Below are 15847 nucleotides of genomic sequence, written 5' to 3' on the forward strand. Positions count from 1 at the left end.
ACCATTCTGCTTCAAAGGGCAGGGGCATCGGACCAGTCAAACCCTCTTCTGAGATGATTGCCTGAGGAGGAGATCAGCAGGGAAGCTGGCGAAAGTGAGAGCCTGCTTGCATCAGGCGGCCTTGGGAAACGCTGTGTGCGAAGGCAGGGAGCTATGGCCTGGGGCTGGACACCTCTGGAGTTCATGAAAGTCTCAGAGGAAAGTCACAGCACAATCCAGTTGAGCTCTTGGCTCTGGCTTAAAAGTGGTGAGTCAGAGATGCGAGAGCCTGGAGAAAACTGCATCTGAGCAGCAATTAGCTGATGAGGATTTTAAGTGCCATTAGTAGTAAGGCCACCAACCTGCTGAGACCCTATCCAAGAGGGAGGTGGGGAAAGAACTGGTTAAACACAGCTGAGGAGAGTGAGCAATTATAGAAAAGCAAAGGAAGGGCTAAAGGCTGTTATGCACCAGGTACAATTATTCCTAGCTCCAAATTCCTTGATTTGGGAGGACTTCCTGTTGACACAGATGGACGGCCAAATCCAGCCTCAGTATTGAGGTGAGTATTTATTACTTGCCATCAAGTGTGGTGGTGGTAGATAATCTCTTCAAGGGCAAAAACTGGCTACAAGCTTCCTCTGACACTAACAATAACTTCCACTAGCTTTGACCAATGAAAATATTTTCAGACAAGGTGTAAGCAGTTCTGTTTTACCCTCATTCTGCAAAATGATTCCATTGCTTGTGAAAATGCAAACTATTATAAACCAAACTAATACTGAATAGGACTCTAACAGCTCCTCTTTAAACATAATGTAAAGCTTCCTGCTCTCTATCCTTAAACCTTGAGAATGAAACTCCTGCACTGAGTGCAACCGGAGGGGAAACAAATACTTATGGAAGTGTGTGTGCTACAGCCTAGATAAACTCGTATTTTCCACTGTTTTTGCCTGAAGCACTCCTCAGTAATGACTTACCTTGAGGCTTTTTTTTTCTCTAGAGTAAGACTCCTAAAGCAAAAATGTAACTATTAGAAGATAAAACAAAGCTTTCCAACTTGGCAGCTTCTGAGGCTTCTTCGTTACTGTTTATACTTGCGAAGCATTTCTAAAATACAAGGCAGAAAGGCTAAATACAAACCAGAGAAATATTCCCTATTTAATTCAAGTAGTTTAGAAGGACCAATGCACAGCCTAATGTTACAGGAGTTACTAATCTCAAATAAAATGTACTGACCTGTGTTAATGCACAATACAAACCTCCCTTGACAATATGGAAAGATGCTTCTTTTGGCATTGTACACTTATTGTGATGCACAAGGAAAGAAACGTGGGTTTGCTTATTCACATTAGCTATATCTTGCACAACAGTATAGCTTAACTGGGGTGAATGGAGGACACAGAATTTAAATTTTTAGCATAGGTAACTGTGTTGGGCTTGCATGGCAAGGTTTTGGTAGCGGGGGGGGGGGGGGGGGGGGGGGCTACAGGGGTGGCTTCTGTGAGAAGCTGCCAGAAGCTTCCCCTGTGTCTGATAGAGCCAATGCCAGCCCGCTCCAAGATGGACCCACCGCTGGCCAAGGCCAAGCCAATCAGCGCCTCTGGGATAACATATTTAAGAAAGAGAAAAACAGTCAGAGAGAGCTTTTGCAGCCAGAGAGAGGAGTGAGAAGATGTAAGAAACTCTGCAGACACCAAGGTCAGTGCAGAAGGAGGGGCAGGAGATGCTCCAGGCGCCGGAGTAGAGATCCCCCTGCAGCCCGTGGTGAAGACCATGGTGAAGCAGGTTGTCCCCCTGCAGCCCATGGAGGAAGGATGAGGGGGTGTAGAGACTCCACCTGCAGCCTGTGGAGGACCCCACGCCGGAGCAGGTGGAGGCACCTGAAGGAGGCTGTGGCCCGTGGGAAGTCCATGCCAGAGCAGGTTTGCTGGCAGGACTTGTGACCCCGTGGGGGGACCCCATGGTGGAGCAGTTTGCTCCTGAAGGTCTGCATCCCGTGGGAGAGGTCCACGCTGGAGCAGTTCGTGAAGGACGGTCTCCCGTGAGAGGGACTCCATGCTGGAGCTGGGGAACAATGAAAGGAGTCCTCCCCCTGAGGTTGAAGAAGCGGCAGAAACACCCTGTGATGAACTGACCGTAACCCCCATTCCCTGTCCCCCTGTGCCACTGGGGGGGGTGGAGGTTGAAGCCGGGAGTGAAGTTGAGCCTGGGAAAATGGGACGGGTAGGGGGAAGTGTTTTAAGATTTGATTTTATTTCTCACTCCTCTATTCTGTTTTGTTTAGTAATAAATTAGATGAATCTCCTCTCTAAGGTCAGTCTGTTTTGCTCGTGATGATAATTAGTGAATGATCTCTCCCTGTCCTTATGTCAACCCTTAAGTTTTTTTTCGTTGCAGTTTTTCTCCCCTGTCTAGTGAAGGAGGGGAGTGATAGAGCGGCTCTGGTGGGCATCTGGCCAGGGTCAACCCACCACAGTAACATCAAATTAAAAAATAGTCTGTAAAGATTTGTTCCTTTGCAAATACTGTTGTTATATAATAATGTCAGAGAAAGCAAAAGACTTGACTTGTTTGGCCTAACTTTGGTTTATGGATGGTGCTGGGTTTGGTTTGCTACATGGCAGGAAACAAGCTCTGAACTTGCGTAGCTCTTAGTGTCGCACATATCCATATTTCAGAGGAGAACATACAGTGCTGCTGTTCATACATGGACTGTGCACAGGCGAATGTCTACTCTTGGATTTCAGAGGTTCTAACAAGAAGCTGTCAGAGCTCCAAAATTTTTTCATTAAGAACTCAGAGGCATTATTGTGCGTATATGTGGGATAGCTAGACACGGGTGTGAAGTTCCTTCAGGACAGAAAATGTAGGGGGAAGGGAAAAAAACCCAAAGCCTCAACAAGTGTATAAAATTTTCAACTCAAATTAGAGAATGCAGAATACATCTGTATCACATTTTCATCACAGAAAAAACCTATAAGCTATTTTTTCTTGCATATATTTATTCAGTACTACCAAACATAAAGTGCAAAATCATACTCAGTTATTCATTTATTACAAAGAATTGGAAGAACCATATGCAAACATGGACTAGTGAAAAATGCCATCAAGATTTTTAGTACCACACTCCCGCTCATTCAGAATCTGGATACTTTTAGGAGATACTGCTTGCTTATCTCCACCTTCAGATTTATACATAATTTCATTTTCATTTAATAGTTCCTTTAATGTCACACATGTTATTCTAATAACATCTAGTTAAAGTAACTAATGAAGTGCAAAAAAAACCCCAAATGTAGAATGAGGTTTCCCCAAACATCAGTTAGATCTGTGTGAAAAATTTAAGGTCTATGATACAGAAAAAGGACAGAAGGAAGAAGCTGCTAGTACACAAAGATGGAAGACAATGGAGCTGATGCTTTTGAAGATGCTTGCTAAGGTCTATAGAAAAATATCTAAACCTGGGGGTAAGGAGGAAACATACGTGCCAGGTAGCATGCAGCAGAGCAAGCATAAGAATGGAGGACTCAGTATTGCCTACTGCCTGTAGACTTGCAGTTCTTGTTGCCTGTGCTACAGCTGTGGTGTTTTTCACTACTTCAGTTTGTTCTTTGAATCAAACTCCAACCTGTGATAAATTCATAGCACTGGAAGTGATCACCTATAAAATATGACAGGAACTGAGTTATCAGCTCATTATGAATGTAGCATGAAGGAATGACATCTTACAACAAATAGCATTAACTCTAGCACTTCATAAAATGTTGTGTGTTACCATCAAAAGAGGATCCCAAGATTTTTTTGTCATCATTCACAGGTGATGAAAACGTGTCGAAGTTGTTAATGACACATTTCTGTATATATTTTTAAAATGTCATTGTATGTGTTCTTGTTGCTCAGCACTTGAGATCTAAATGCATTATTCTGTATATTTGTGTTCTGCTAAATTTTGTACTTTTTCTGACAAGGTTTGCCTGACCACATGCCTTGGGATTGCGGTCTTTTGAAACACTTCTTATCCTCCTGAGCTCTGCCAATACCTGTGCCTGTAGCCTCCTTGATTGCTTGCGCCTTCCAGGCCTGCTTACTTGTGCTGTGAAGAGAACAAAAGTTGCAGTAGATCATACAGGTCTTCTTAATGTCACTTGCTCCTTCACTACTCTTAATGAGCTTACAAAACGCCTTAGGAGATCAGACCAAAAGCCCATCTAGCTCAGTGTTCTGAGTGACTGCAGGTACTATTTAAGAGAGAATGTGGTCCTTTTCCTTCATATATTCCTTCCAGCATCTAGAATTACTGTATTAAGGATGATAAACAGTGCGTGTTTGCCTCTCCTTTAGAGTTTCTTGTGGAACCGTGACCATGAATTTTCTGACCATATTCTGAACCTACTGATACTATCTAGCTCCAGTTAGAAAAAGTAGTAAGGATGTATTTCCTTTTACTTTTTTTTTAAATCAGCTGCACATTGGTTCTATTATTGTAGGATTTGGTGAATATTTTGTATTCAGCTTATCTAATGTGTTTATAATCTCATAAGCCACAATCATACTCGCTCCTCATTTTTTTTCTTTTCCGGGTGAAGAGTTCCAGTCTTCTTAGTGTCCCTTCACAAGGAGGTACTCTATCTCCCTGATCAATTCCCAGTGCCTTTTCTGTACCCTGACCTGTCCTGTGTCTTTGAGATGTGTAGATCAGAACTAATGCAGCACACACTCAACAGGAGCACACAGAGATTTTTGTGTAGTTGTGTTCTCCTCTGTCTTGTTACCCGTATCCCTACTGATGACACCAAACATCTTTTCTTTGGCTGCCAGTGCCCACTGCCAATTCTGTTAAAATACGTTCAATCATGACTCTCCTGTCTCTTTCCCGTTTTAGCTTAATAAAGCATTTTTCTCTAGATGCACTGATGCTCACCTGTCAACTTTTTACTCATTCATCAAGTTTTGTGAAGTTCTTGTGGAGTCTTCTCCTCATCAGCACAGCACCATTATGAGCTTATCTATAATGGAGGTTACACTGCACATGGCCTTCTACAGGTCAATGATAAAGATGTTATTCAAGTGGTCCTAGCACCAGTCTTTGGGAAGGTCCCACTGCTGATTTTTCAGTCATGAAAAGTGACCATTAAGCCCTATCCTTTGCTTCGTATCTTTTAATTCCTTTTCAAGTCATGAAAAGGACACTTCTCCCAATTTCAGATTAGATTCTTCAATCAAGCCTTGCCAAAGTGATTTTTTTTTTTTTTTTTTTTTTAATCCACGTGTTCTCTGACACTATTTTAGCCCTCTAAAAGCTTTGTGAGTTTAAATCCTCCTTTATACAAGTCCTACACCATTCTGAGGTGACTATTTACCCTTGCTCTCAGTAAACTTACTCTTTATTGCAGACTTGGCCATACTATCAGGACTGGAAAGTGTTCATTGGTCTGTAGCTCAATCTTCCCTCTAGACTCTCCTTTTTATAGGTGACAGCTGCGTTGGCAATCTGTCAGTCCTCTGACATAGAGGCAATCTGTAATGATAGGTGAAGGCACCTTGCTCAGCAGTTCTGCAACCTCACATCTGATCTCCTTCAGAGCTCTGACAAATGCCATTTGGTCCTGAGATCTTACCAGCATGTAGTTTATCTATTTAAAGCAATTACACAGAAGGTGCTAGACCATGCTGATCTAGATCTTCTGGCCTAGCTGTTACAGAGAATTTGGCTTCTCTGTTACAGCCTTTATCAGTGGGTGTCCCTTCTTAAACCTTTGTCATCAGCTCTCCTACTAGTTCCCTACTTGATCCCCTGCTTTTGATGTACTTAAAGAATTCTGTACTACCACACATCTACCTTGAGTATCATCTTTTTTTTTTTTTAGACCTGTTATGTTTACAGTTGACCCATGATGTGCTGTGAGTTTTCCTGTTCCCCTTGCCAGCATTCAAAATGCAGAACTCCCTCTAAGTAACTTTCCCATTGCGTCATGTAAGTATTTTTTCTTTCTTTTTGAGCTGTGGCACATATTTTACCTGGGCTTCCACTACAGTATTTAATGGCCCCCAAGCTAGCTGTAGGTGTCTTGCTATTTGGACTTTTTTGCTGTTGTTTTTTGTAGAATTTTTGTTTATTAACTGCCTTTATTTCTACATTGATCCAGCTTACTAGTTCAGATTTGACTGCCCTCTCTTGCAACAGTGTTAACCCTACTGTATTGTGGTTGCTGTTATAGAGTAGCTCTCCTATGAATACCTCTTATGTGCTACTCAAGCTGCTTGATTTGGCAATTATTTGAGATCTAACAGTTGTACCAGGAGGCAGCAATGTATCACTGGAATACTTACAAAATTACAAAATAATGTTGCCCCTATCCTCCCATTTTGCTACCACAGCATCAGCTTAAAAGGATCTGAGTTCTGACTGATCTAAGTCTTCTTGTCTCAAGATTCCACAATCCATTTTGAATTGTGGAATTTCATCCTTTGGCATGAAAGAGATGAACTGGCAATGTATGTACTCAGAATACTGCTGAGCCAGGAGAAGAAGAAATCCGGGATGAAAATATGTAGAATACTATTTTATTTTAATGGCTCGACATGTCTGAGATGACCAGAGACTATATATATACATATATCATTTCAAAGCAAAGTGGTGACAAGGTGCAGGTAGTCATTAAATTAATAGTTTCCACCATGGTATTTTTCTCGAGTAGTTGAAGAACCAATGACATTTTGTTCAGTTCTAAAACACCTCTCAAAATCTTGTAACAAATTTCAGGTGAAAAATCTTGGCAATGCTCCTTGGATTCACGTACTAAAGTTAATGAGGAAACCTTAAACAGAAATCCATTATAATGAAATTTATTTAAATTCTTGAGCACACTATATTTGTAACTTTTCAGCACTTCCCAATGATGTATTTACTTTATGTTTCTATAAATTACACATTCATTGCATAAAACTGCATTCATTTCTCTATCAGCATACTATATAAATTATCACTAAAACAGATGAACCAACGAAAGATTCTTGAATACATGTAACATTGGTGGGCAGATAATATCAGTAATAGCTTATCTTCATGGTAAGCAGCTCTAAATGAATCCCCTCTTGAATTCATTTAATTAAGAAGCTGAAAAGAAAGAAAACATGATTAAATGCTGAAAAATGCATATAAAACATAGCATCACAATTTTTTGAAAGAATAAACAAAGAGTTCAAAACATTCATTTGAAAAGTCATTTGACATTTGAGTAATAATCTCTTAAGTTTTTATATCCTGTTTAGTAATTACTAAGCAAGCATGAAAGTTATCAAATAAAACTGAAATGACTGAAACTTAAATTTGCCAATTTAAAAAAATTAAAAAGCAAAATGCACTTCAAACATCTGTTCTCTTTAATCAAGTTCTGCATCTGCTCTTACTACTTAAAGTGAGAACTACCTCTCTCAGGATGTTTCAGATTTATTTAAAACATTCTTCTTTTACTGTTGAAGTGGCCCCAGAGGGGGGAGGGTATAGAGGACTTGGCAAGACTCTGTAGGGTTACAGACTCTTAAATTCTTAATATTTTAATAAATGAAGATGTTTCGGATGTCACTGCTGTTTGTTTACTCCTGGAATAGAACTTTGTATTTTTTAAAAAGTAGATATATATTGCATGTTATGCCTTTCTAAGTACTTTACCAAAGAACAGTTATCTCATAAATTGGGAAATGAGAACACAGAAAGGCTTGCTCATAACTGTAGACTGAGGTAACTGTACAAACACAAAAGCAATGAAGTACTGAATGGAAGGGTTTCTTCACTGCCTCTAGCTTTGCATGGAAGATCTTTCATCTCCTTATAGATATGTAGTGTGCTGTAGTGTACACATTGTAGTGATTCCATCAGTTTTCCATTCATGGCATAATTAAATAATCATTACAAAACATAAATACAAGTGCCATAAGCTTAAAAGAGTGTACCAGTATAAAGATGTTTCCTGCTCTGCAAAAAGCTGACAAGCTCATTAGGCAAGATATACAAACCAAGGCAAAACAGATGGCAACTGGCTTGGTGCTGGAGGGTGAAGCGATTATTGCAAGGGAAAAGCCAGCAAGAACAACTGCATGAAGAGGTGAATTGTAGGGTGCTGGTAGAGAAGAGAATGCTGAGCACATGAGACTAAAAAGATACCCCAGGTCTAGGATACCTACATAAGGTGATGTATAGGAAAGAAGAGAAGAGAGAGGAGGAACAGTGGTAGTGAAAAGTTTGGGGGGAAGAGTAGGAAGGGTTGAAGATTACAATAACCAGGCAGGTAGCGTTGATAGGCTCAGAAGGGATAAAAGACTGAATGATCTAACAAATGTAGCAGTGTCATTTTGGTTAAATATGCCACTGCTATAGCTATTGTTCCTTACTTTCTGTCTGCAAGCAAACTGCATCTTTAGCAGCTAAGAAACATGATATAGAATATAGATAAGGTAAACACTGAAAGTTATATGGGAGGTATAAAACAAGTTTAAGAGGCCAGATACACAAAGAAGGAACAAGCCTAAGGCAGAAAACCACAAAAATCCAAAACATCATAAAAAATCATAAACTACAGAGTAGTGAAGAAGAAGGGGGTGGGCAGGTTTTCTGCAAAATCTACAATAACAAATTGGACATTTGTTGGGATAGATCTGCAAAAAAGAAAAAAGAAACCACATCCCCTTACGCAAAGCAGGGGAAAGCACAACAGGAAAGGATGGTCAAACTGTGCCTTTCCAGACATTAACTAGCTGGAAAAGGGTAGAATAGGTAGGAGTAAATGGTAAATTCTAAGACTTACAGGAAAGTCATAAAAGTAAAAAGAGGTCTGCTTAATGGTGGCTATCACAGAAGGAAGGTCCTACTCATTAGAAGAGCACGCAAACTGTTGGACACTGGAAGAAGCATGCCCTTCTTAAGAGATCTGCTATGGGGACAGACACCTGGAACTCAGATCTCCCATTCTTTAAATGACTAGAAACCGGCACTGCACGTGGACGCTTCACAGACAAAGGAATGTGGAGGTCTGTGGCTATTCATGAATTCAGCATGCTCTTGGATGAACAGAGGAGATCAAGCTGTTTTGCACTGCATTTCAACGGGCAGCTTCTTTCTGAGTAACACGCTGTCTAGCCACATTAAGAGAAGTAGTATAGAAAAAGCTAAATGCAAGATGCTTTGTTTTGACACCTGTGTATTATTGTTTTCCTGTCTTTTAAAACAATCCTGACTTCTGCCATTTTGAAGAAAGTAACCTATTTTGCTGAGCATTATAGACCCGAATGAGAATCTTGGTGTTTATCAGAAGTAGATTTACCAGTTCATAAACTTTAGGTGAATCAATTTAATTATGCATGAAGTCAACGTGGAACATCTGAACAGTTGTTAGTAGTGCTCATGTTTATTAATAAATTTAATTTTATGTCTGCAAATACTATTTGTTCTACTTGCTAATATTTTACCACCATATTGTCAAAAAATAACTATTCCATTTAATTCACTTGCTCAATATTAAGCAGGATTTCTTTACTGAAACTAATTTAATTACAATGACGGTAGACATTTCTTATATGGTGTTTATAGCAAATGCAAGGAATTTTCAACCTCTGGGGCATCTTGCAATTTGTCTGTTCTTGTTGCATTGACTGTTTTTCTCTAAGCAATGAATGAATACTTTATGTCTGACTTAACATTTATGTTTTTTTGATGAAAATAAGGCATCTTTTATTTATCATGCTTTCTTGCAGCTTAGTTCATTTTCTCTGCTAGTCAGTACAGAATACGTACTTTTTCCATTCCCCCAATACATAGTTCTGAAGGCTGACTATTTTTTATGGTTTAACTAAAAACTCTTCACATTACTTTCTTCAATAATACCCAAATACAGTGGCTATAAAGAATAATCTGATAAGGAAACACTCTAGGTACAAAAAAATTCTTTAAAAAGCTACTTAATGAAAGCTAGTTAATGACAACTTATAATGAAAACTTTGAATTTTCAGGTGTTCATATCATTTAAATTCAGATTAAAACAACAGCAAATGATAAAATGTAGACTTGAAAGGACAACTGGAAGTGTCAACAATAATGAAACTGCTAAATCATCCAGAAAACAAAGCAGAAAAGACAACACAGGGCTGTTAGTTAATGTTTCAGCGAAAGCTAAAAAAAAAAAATAAAAAAAATTGAGAAACCTTTTTTTTTTTAACATCTATAAACAGTGGATAAGACTTTTGTCTGTTTGTCCTCTTGAAGAAACCAGTGTTACGAACATTTACATTCCTAATATTCCCAGTAATGTACTACTGTGCAGGTGTACTGATGTCTTCTGTTTTGTTCCTACTGTCCTTCACCATTCTTTTTAATATTCTGTGTGCTTTTTGGACTGCAACTGCCTAAAGTGAGGCTTCCAGAGAACCCTCCAAGCTTTTTCCTGACTGGCAAAGCTAACTCAGAGTTCATGCTTTTGGGTTATAGTTAAGAGTAGTCTCTCTCTCATTCCCATGTGTATTAGTTGAGAGATAAAACTGTGTTGATATAATGAAATTTTATTGCTCAGTCACTGAGTATCTGGTACTTAATATATCACTTATTCACTTTAAATATTGGGGTGAGAAGGCTTCCAGAAAAAATTCTCTCAGATATATCAACACTCTTATCTCATCCAGAAAGCATTATAAAGGGGAAAATGTTCAACAGTGTAAAATAAAATTATTGCATTATCTTTCAGCAGTTAATGACAGCAATTAAAATAAAAGTTTTAGCAAAATGAAAAATTTCATCTAGTTCCCATAAAAAAGGTGGATTAGTACAGGCATGAAAATGCCCTGCTGTGGTAAAAATGGTTCTAGCAGAGAGATTTGTTACATGCTAGCTCATCCATCACAATTGAGTTCACTCAGTAAGTAACCTTCATGATGACCTCCATTTTGCAGCACCTCTCCCATTCCAACACTTTATTGTACAAGGGTATTTTACCAGCATATTAATTAAACCATTTTTTTCCCCAACCTTAGCCTTCAAGAGGAAAATTCTATGGAAGGAAGAATCAAAAATTTAATTGGAAAATGTCTGAAGTGGATGAAAAAAAATGTAAACAAAATGTTACTCTCCCTCCCTACGTACATGTCCTCTAGAAAGCACACTTACAGACCTGGGCTCTTATCTAGCACTCCTCTGGACACGTTTCTGTTTGTCACAGAAATTAACAGTGACAATGGCATTACCAGGGTCAAAGAAATAACAGCATTCCCAATACTTTTATTTATGCACTTTAGAAAAGGAAATAACAGTCTTTCTCCAGTTTTTGATGCCTGCTTTATGTTTATCCACCTCTGGTTTGATTTATCTTCACTACATGGAGGTCACTGGAGAGAAAGAAGATGCACAGTAGGTTGTGTTGCTGATTCAGTATTTATCGATGCATGCTGCTTCATAGAGGACTTACTTGGTTGTTCAGTGCCAGAGAACAGAAACAATTTAGTATATTTTTTCTTTTTTTTTTTTTTTTAAGTAGGACAGTGAAGTTGATGCTTGAGATTGTGCTTACAGCATTAAAACAATTTCAGGTGGTTTTTTTTAACTGTTGCTTTGGGCATGCCAACACAAACATTCTTTCTTTTTTCTGACAGATCATTAGTATGCGTTGTTGTTAGTATTGTTAAAGGCAAAGCTTTACTAGCCTGAGGACAATTTATCACATAAAGACTGATAGTTTCAAGGTGAAATCTACAACCAGTGAAAGTAAAAAGACAGACATATTTCACATCTTAAGATTATGCTGGGATCAACTGATGGGATACGGAACTCCTTGGAAGACCCTAGGGAATTCAGACAAAAAGATTAACGTATATCAGCATATATGACTGAAGTTAAAATGCAGGATATTAAATTAGAGGGGGAACAAGAAAATAATAGAGTTTATATACTTAGTCCTCCTTAGTGTTTTGCACATTCACTTCATTAAAATTTGTAAGAACTATGCCCGTAAACCAAAGAGGCTTCTCTTAAGAAACACTATGGCATTGTAATGAAGATGACATGGTTGAGATCACTGAAATGTCAAAGAATCAATAGCATGTTTATTTAAAACAAGACAACAGAAAATGAGGTCAGAGCTACCCAAAAGACGAACAGAAACTAGAAAGATTTAACAGTGGAAAGGACCAGGTAAATGAATTACACATTTGGGAAACTAGCGAATGAAATTTGATAACAGCAAAGCAAAAGGATCAGTTCTAGTGATGGTTTCCACTAATTCTGCATTGAGTGAGGATTTAAGATTGAAGGATTAATTTATTCCCATGAAACCATGAAGAATCTAGGACAGTTCAAGTAAGCCTGGAAGATCTTGCTTAATTCTGCAGGAGCAGTAACATTATAAAAAAAATCAGAGAAAAGTGCATAACACTTAGCCAGCTATTAAATGTTTCTCACGTACTTATGCATCCACAAGGCTCGCTCTTTTATGAATTCACTTGATGGGTGTTACTAATTAGTTGAAATATTGAATCTACTTAGCTCCTTAAGACAGAATTAGGTTTTTGGATCTAATAATACCTTCACAGTAACAACGTGATGCAGCACTATCTCATTTTAACAGGATTGTGATGAATCATTCTTTTCAGCACTATCCTGGATTTCTTTTATTTCTTTCTTCATCAGCTGTTAAATTGCACGGCAAGGAACACAACAACAACAACAGCTTTTTCTTTTTAGTAAACTTGTTATGAGCAGATGCAAGTGAGCTTAGACCATGGGTTGACATTCTTTGGCAGTGCTTCTCAAGTGATCTTACAAGCTACAGATGAAGTCATAATTTCTTCTTAAGTTTAAGACTTAAGCACTTAATGGGAAGAAAGAGTACCTCACACTTAGGAAAACTGGATCTTGTCTTTCATCCCAAATCAGTCGAGCTAGAAGGTAGTCTCCAGAGAGGATACCGAGAGGCCGTACAGACTATCCCAGATGGCAAACTACTAACTCCATACTGATGACAACTTGCAATATGATACTATTAGGCCCTTTACAGATCTCTTTCCTTGGCAGAAATCAGTAAAAAGCAGGAGCACACCTTCTGTGCATATTGCAACTGGAAGAGTTTCCTTGTCTCGAGTATGATGTTATTAAATGCTAAAACTAATCTGAGGTGATCTAAACTAAATGTCAGTTGATCTGCATAGAGACCAAGCTCAGTAAACAAGAAAATAGTTCTAAAGTCTTGCAGTAAAAATTAATAGAAAAAATTTTATGTATTAGCTCAAATGTTAGCTCTAAGTTGGCTTCACAAGGCTACAATGGTACCAGGATCACAAGAAAATGCTATGGGCCATCTGTTCCTGTCAAGCTACTAAAAATATATAACAGATCAGAAGAAGATGTGAATCAGAAGTCTTCATTGCCTTTGTAGGTGACTGCCTAGCTGAAAGCATCCTCCTACTGAAAGCAAGAACTGTATTTTCTTCACTATTTTTCTACTTTTCCTGCTTGTTAGACGAATTATAACTGTTTAACTGACAGCTGTACATATAATTAAGACAGACTGTAACCCTTTCTTTCCTCTCTGGTGCGCCTGACAAAAGAAGAAGGTACTTCCAGTGATGAACCATAGCCTAGCACTGTACACTGGTTCGGTGTTTTCGTGTGTGTCTTATTACATCTTTGTTATAAAGATACACAAATAAATATCTAATCAAGGTTTATAAACTCAAGCACATTTTCATTTTTCATGTGGCACTGTGTACGCAACATGTCTGCACTGAAATCCATTTAACTGGTCTGCATTAACAGTCAAGTTAACAACACTAGCTTTCCAGACCTTTTTTGGTTTGCTTGAATTAATCACCATTCTTCCTACTTCTTCCAGCTCCCACAGACTTCAGTGATTAAAGACTGTTTACCAGAAAGCTAGTCTTAAACTTCTTATACAAAGCTATTGAAATGTGTAAGGTAAGAATTTAATGAGAGATTACCTGTATGGGTAGCCATGGTATTTGGAGCGAAATATTGACAATAGGAAGCTGAAGAAGAAGACCACCAGACCCAGGCCTACCAGACATATTACTGGAAAGAAAATAACTTTGTTTATAAGCACATACATAAAAGATTTAAAACTGGAATCTCCACAAAGAATATTATTTATGTCAATCACTTATGAAGAATGTTGACAGAGTTAAATACAAAAATGTTACTGCTTTGACTACTGATGCCCACTATCTTCTGACAGGATTTCAAACACATATGGAAATAATATTTATGGTTATTAAGAAAAAATAACTTGTCAGTGTGAATGTATTTTCAAGAAAAAAAAGCAGCAATTTGCAACTCAAATGTATGTGGATGCAAACACCTTACTGCTGATAATGGATTTAATAACCCTGTAAATTATACATATCAAGCAATGTAATTTCAGGTATTTGCTTGTTCTTTGTGGAAAACAAATTACATTTAGAAAAATATCTTTGACTAATGGAATAGTGTTCTCTCTAGTCAACCATCTAAGGCTGAAGTAACAGCAGAGGTAGTTTAGTAACTACTTTATCTAGTTCCTAGTGGCTAAAACATTTCACTGTGGTAAGTTCCAAGGCTGGCTTTTTATTCTTAACTTGATAGCAATATAAATCTTTGGGTTTTGAAGATAAGTAGCAATGATGCAGACCTCCTGACAGCATCCAGATGTAAGCGCTTTGAGCCTTTTCAGGCAAAGAACAAATTAGCAAAGTAAATGCTTAAATTAACAAGTAAAATTTGGAACACCAGTTGTCACCCTGTAAAATAATAACATAAAACCTTTTTGATCATGATCGCTCGTTCAATTGCAGGTAAATAAATAAAGAAAAAAAGAAACATGTTACAAGCTGATGCATATAATTGAGATGCAGCTCATCTACTTTAGACAAAGTTTTGGTTCTAGTGAGCTACTTTGATTTTAAAAACTTCTCTTCTTATACTATTCCTACTTTAGCCAAACCTTTGCTATTTAATTGCAATATTTATGCTTCAAAAGTGTGCTGGCTTTGAGCAAAGGATGAGCAACCACGAAGCTGGGAAAACCGACGATGTCGCATTTTTTCATTAAAACTGACCATGTGGAAACTGACATATGTCAATTGAAATACAAAATTTCTGCAGTTATTTTGAGAAAACTAGCCAAATAAATACAAATCTAATAAACACACTTCATTATAAAGAAATCACCACTCACACATATGATTTCAAGGTATGGATGAATAAATTGCGAACCATGAACAGAGCAAGGCAGGTAAATGGAAAGCAGTCACATAATGGCCACAAGCAGAAGAGAGTCTGACTTTGTATTGCAGCCCACTGCTATTTTGCTGTGTCCATGTTCACAGACCCAGATCTCAACTGTGATCTAAGACCATATTCCAATTAAACTCATGTCACTGTCTCTTTTGACATCAGTATTGAAGCTAGATACTGTAAAGATATTCAGAATTGTTATACATCTACAGCTCATTGAAGGAGCCCCTCAAATCACTATAGATTAGAGATCTCTGGCCAACATTCAACCAGCTATTATGAAGAATTATAGAATGCTTTTACAGAAAACAGTTGGCCAGACCTATCTCCAATACTGTGTATTCCATAGAAGAAGCTAAAGAACTGATCTAGAAAGAAAGGGAAAGCAGCGTAGTAAGGCTGGTGTCTTTCAAAGGACTTCAACGCCTTGTATGAGAAAAAGAGTAAGTGGCAGGAGATATGAAAAAAATATTATTAAAGTTCCAAAGGCAGATGGCCATATTTGTTTCAGCCTATGTCATACTCAGTGAAAATTTGTTTGACCTTAGAGTTAGGAAGTTTAAATCTGGATAAAATACTTTCATATTGTGTGTTTATGCA

The 15847-nt window shown here is 38.0% G+C and overlaps 1 protein-coding gene across 1 annotated transcript in view; it reads right to left on the bottom strand.

Annotated features, from left to right (window-relative positions):
- Positions 1–6532: 6532 nt before the first annotated feature.
- Positions 6533–15847, bottom strand: part of TUSC3 (tumor suppressor candidate 3) — a 127312-nt gene continuing 117997 nt past the window's right edge. The window contains 2 exon segments of the mRNA XM_075752096.1: positions 6533–7099; positions 13957–14047. Of these exon segments, the coding sequence (XP_075608211.1) occupies positions 7084–7099; positions 13957–14047 (107 nt within the window). The 3' untranslated portion in view covers positions 6533–7083.

The sequence above is a fragment of the Balearica regulorum genome, chromosome 4 (genome assembly GCF_011004875.1).
Source record: "Balearica regulorum gibbericeps isolate bBalReg1 chromosome 4, bBalReg1.pri, whole genome shotgun sequence".
In the NCBI taxonomy this organism is placed as follows: Eukaryota; Metazoa; Chordata; class Aves; order Gruiformes; family Gruidae; genus Balearica; species Balearica regulorum.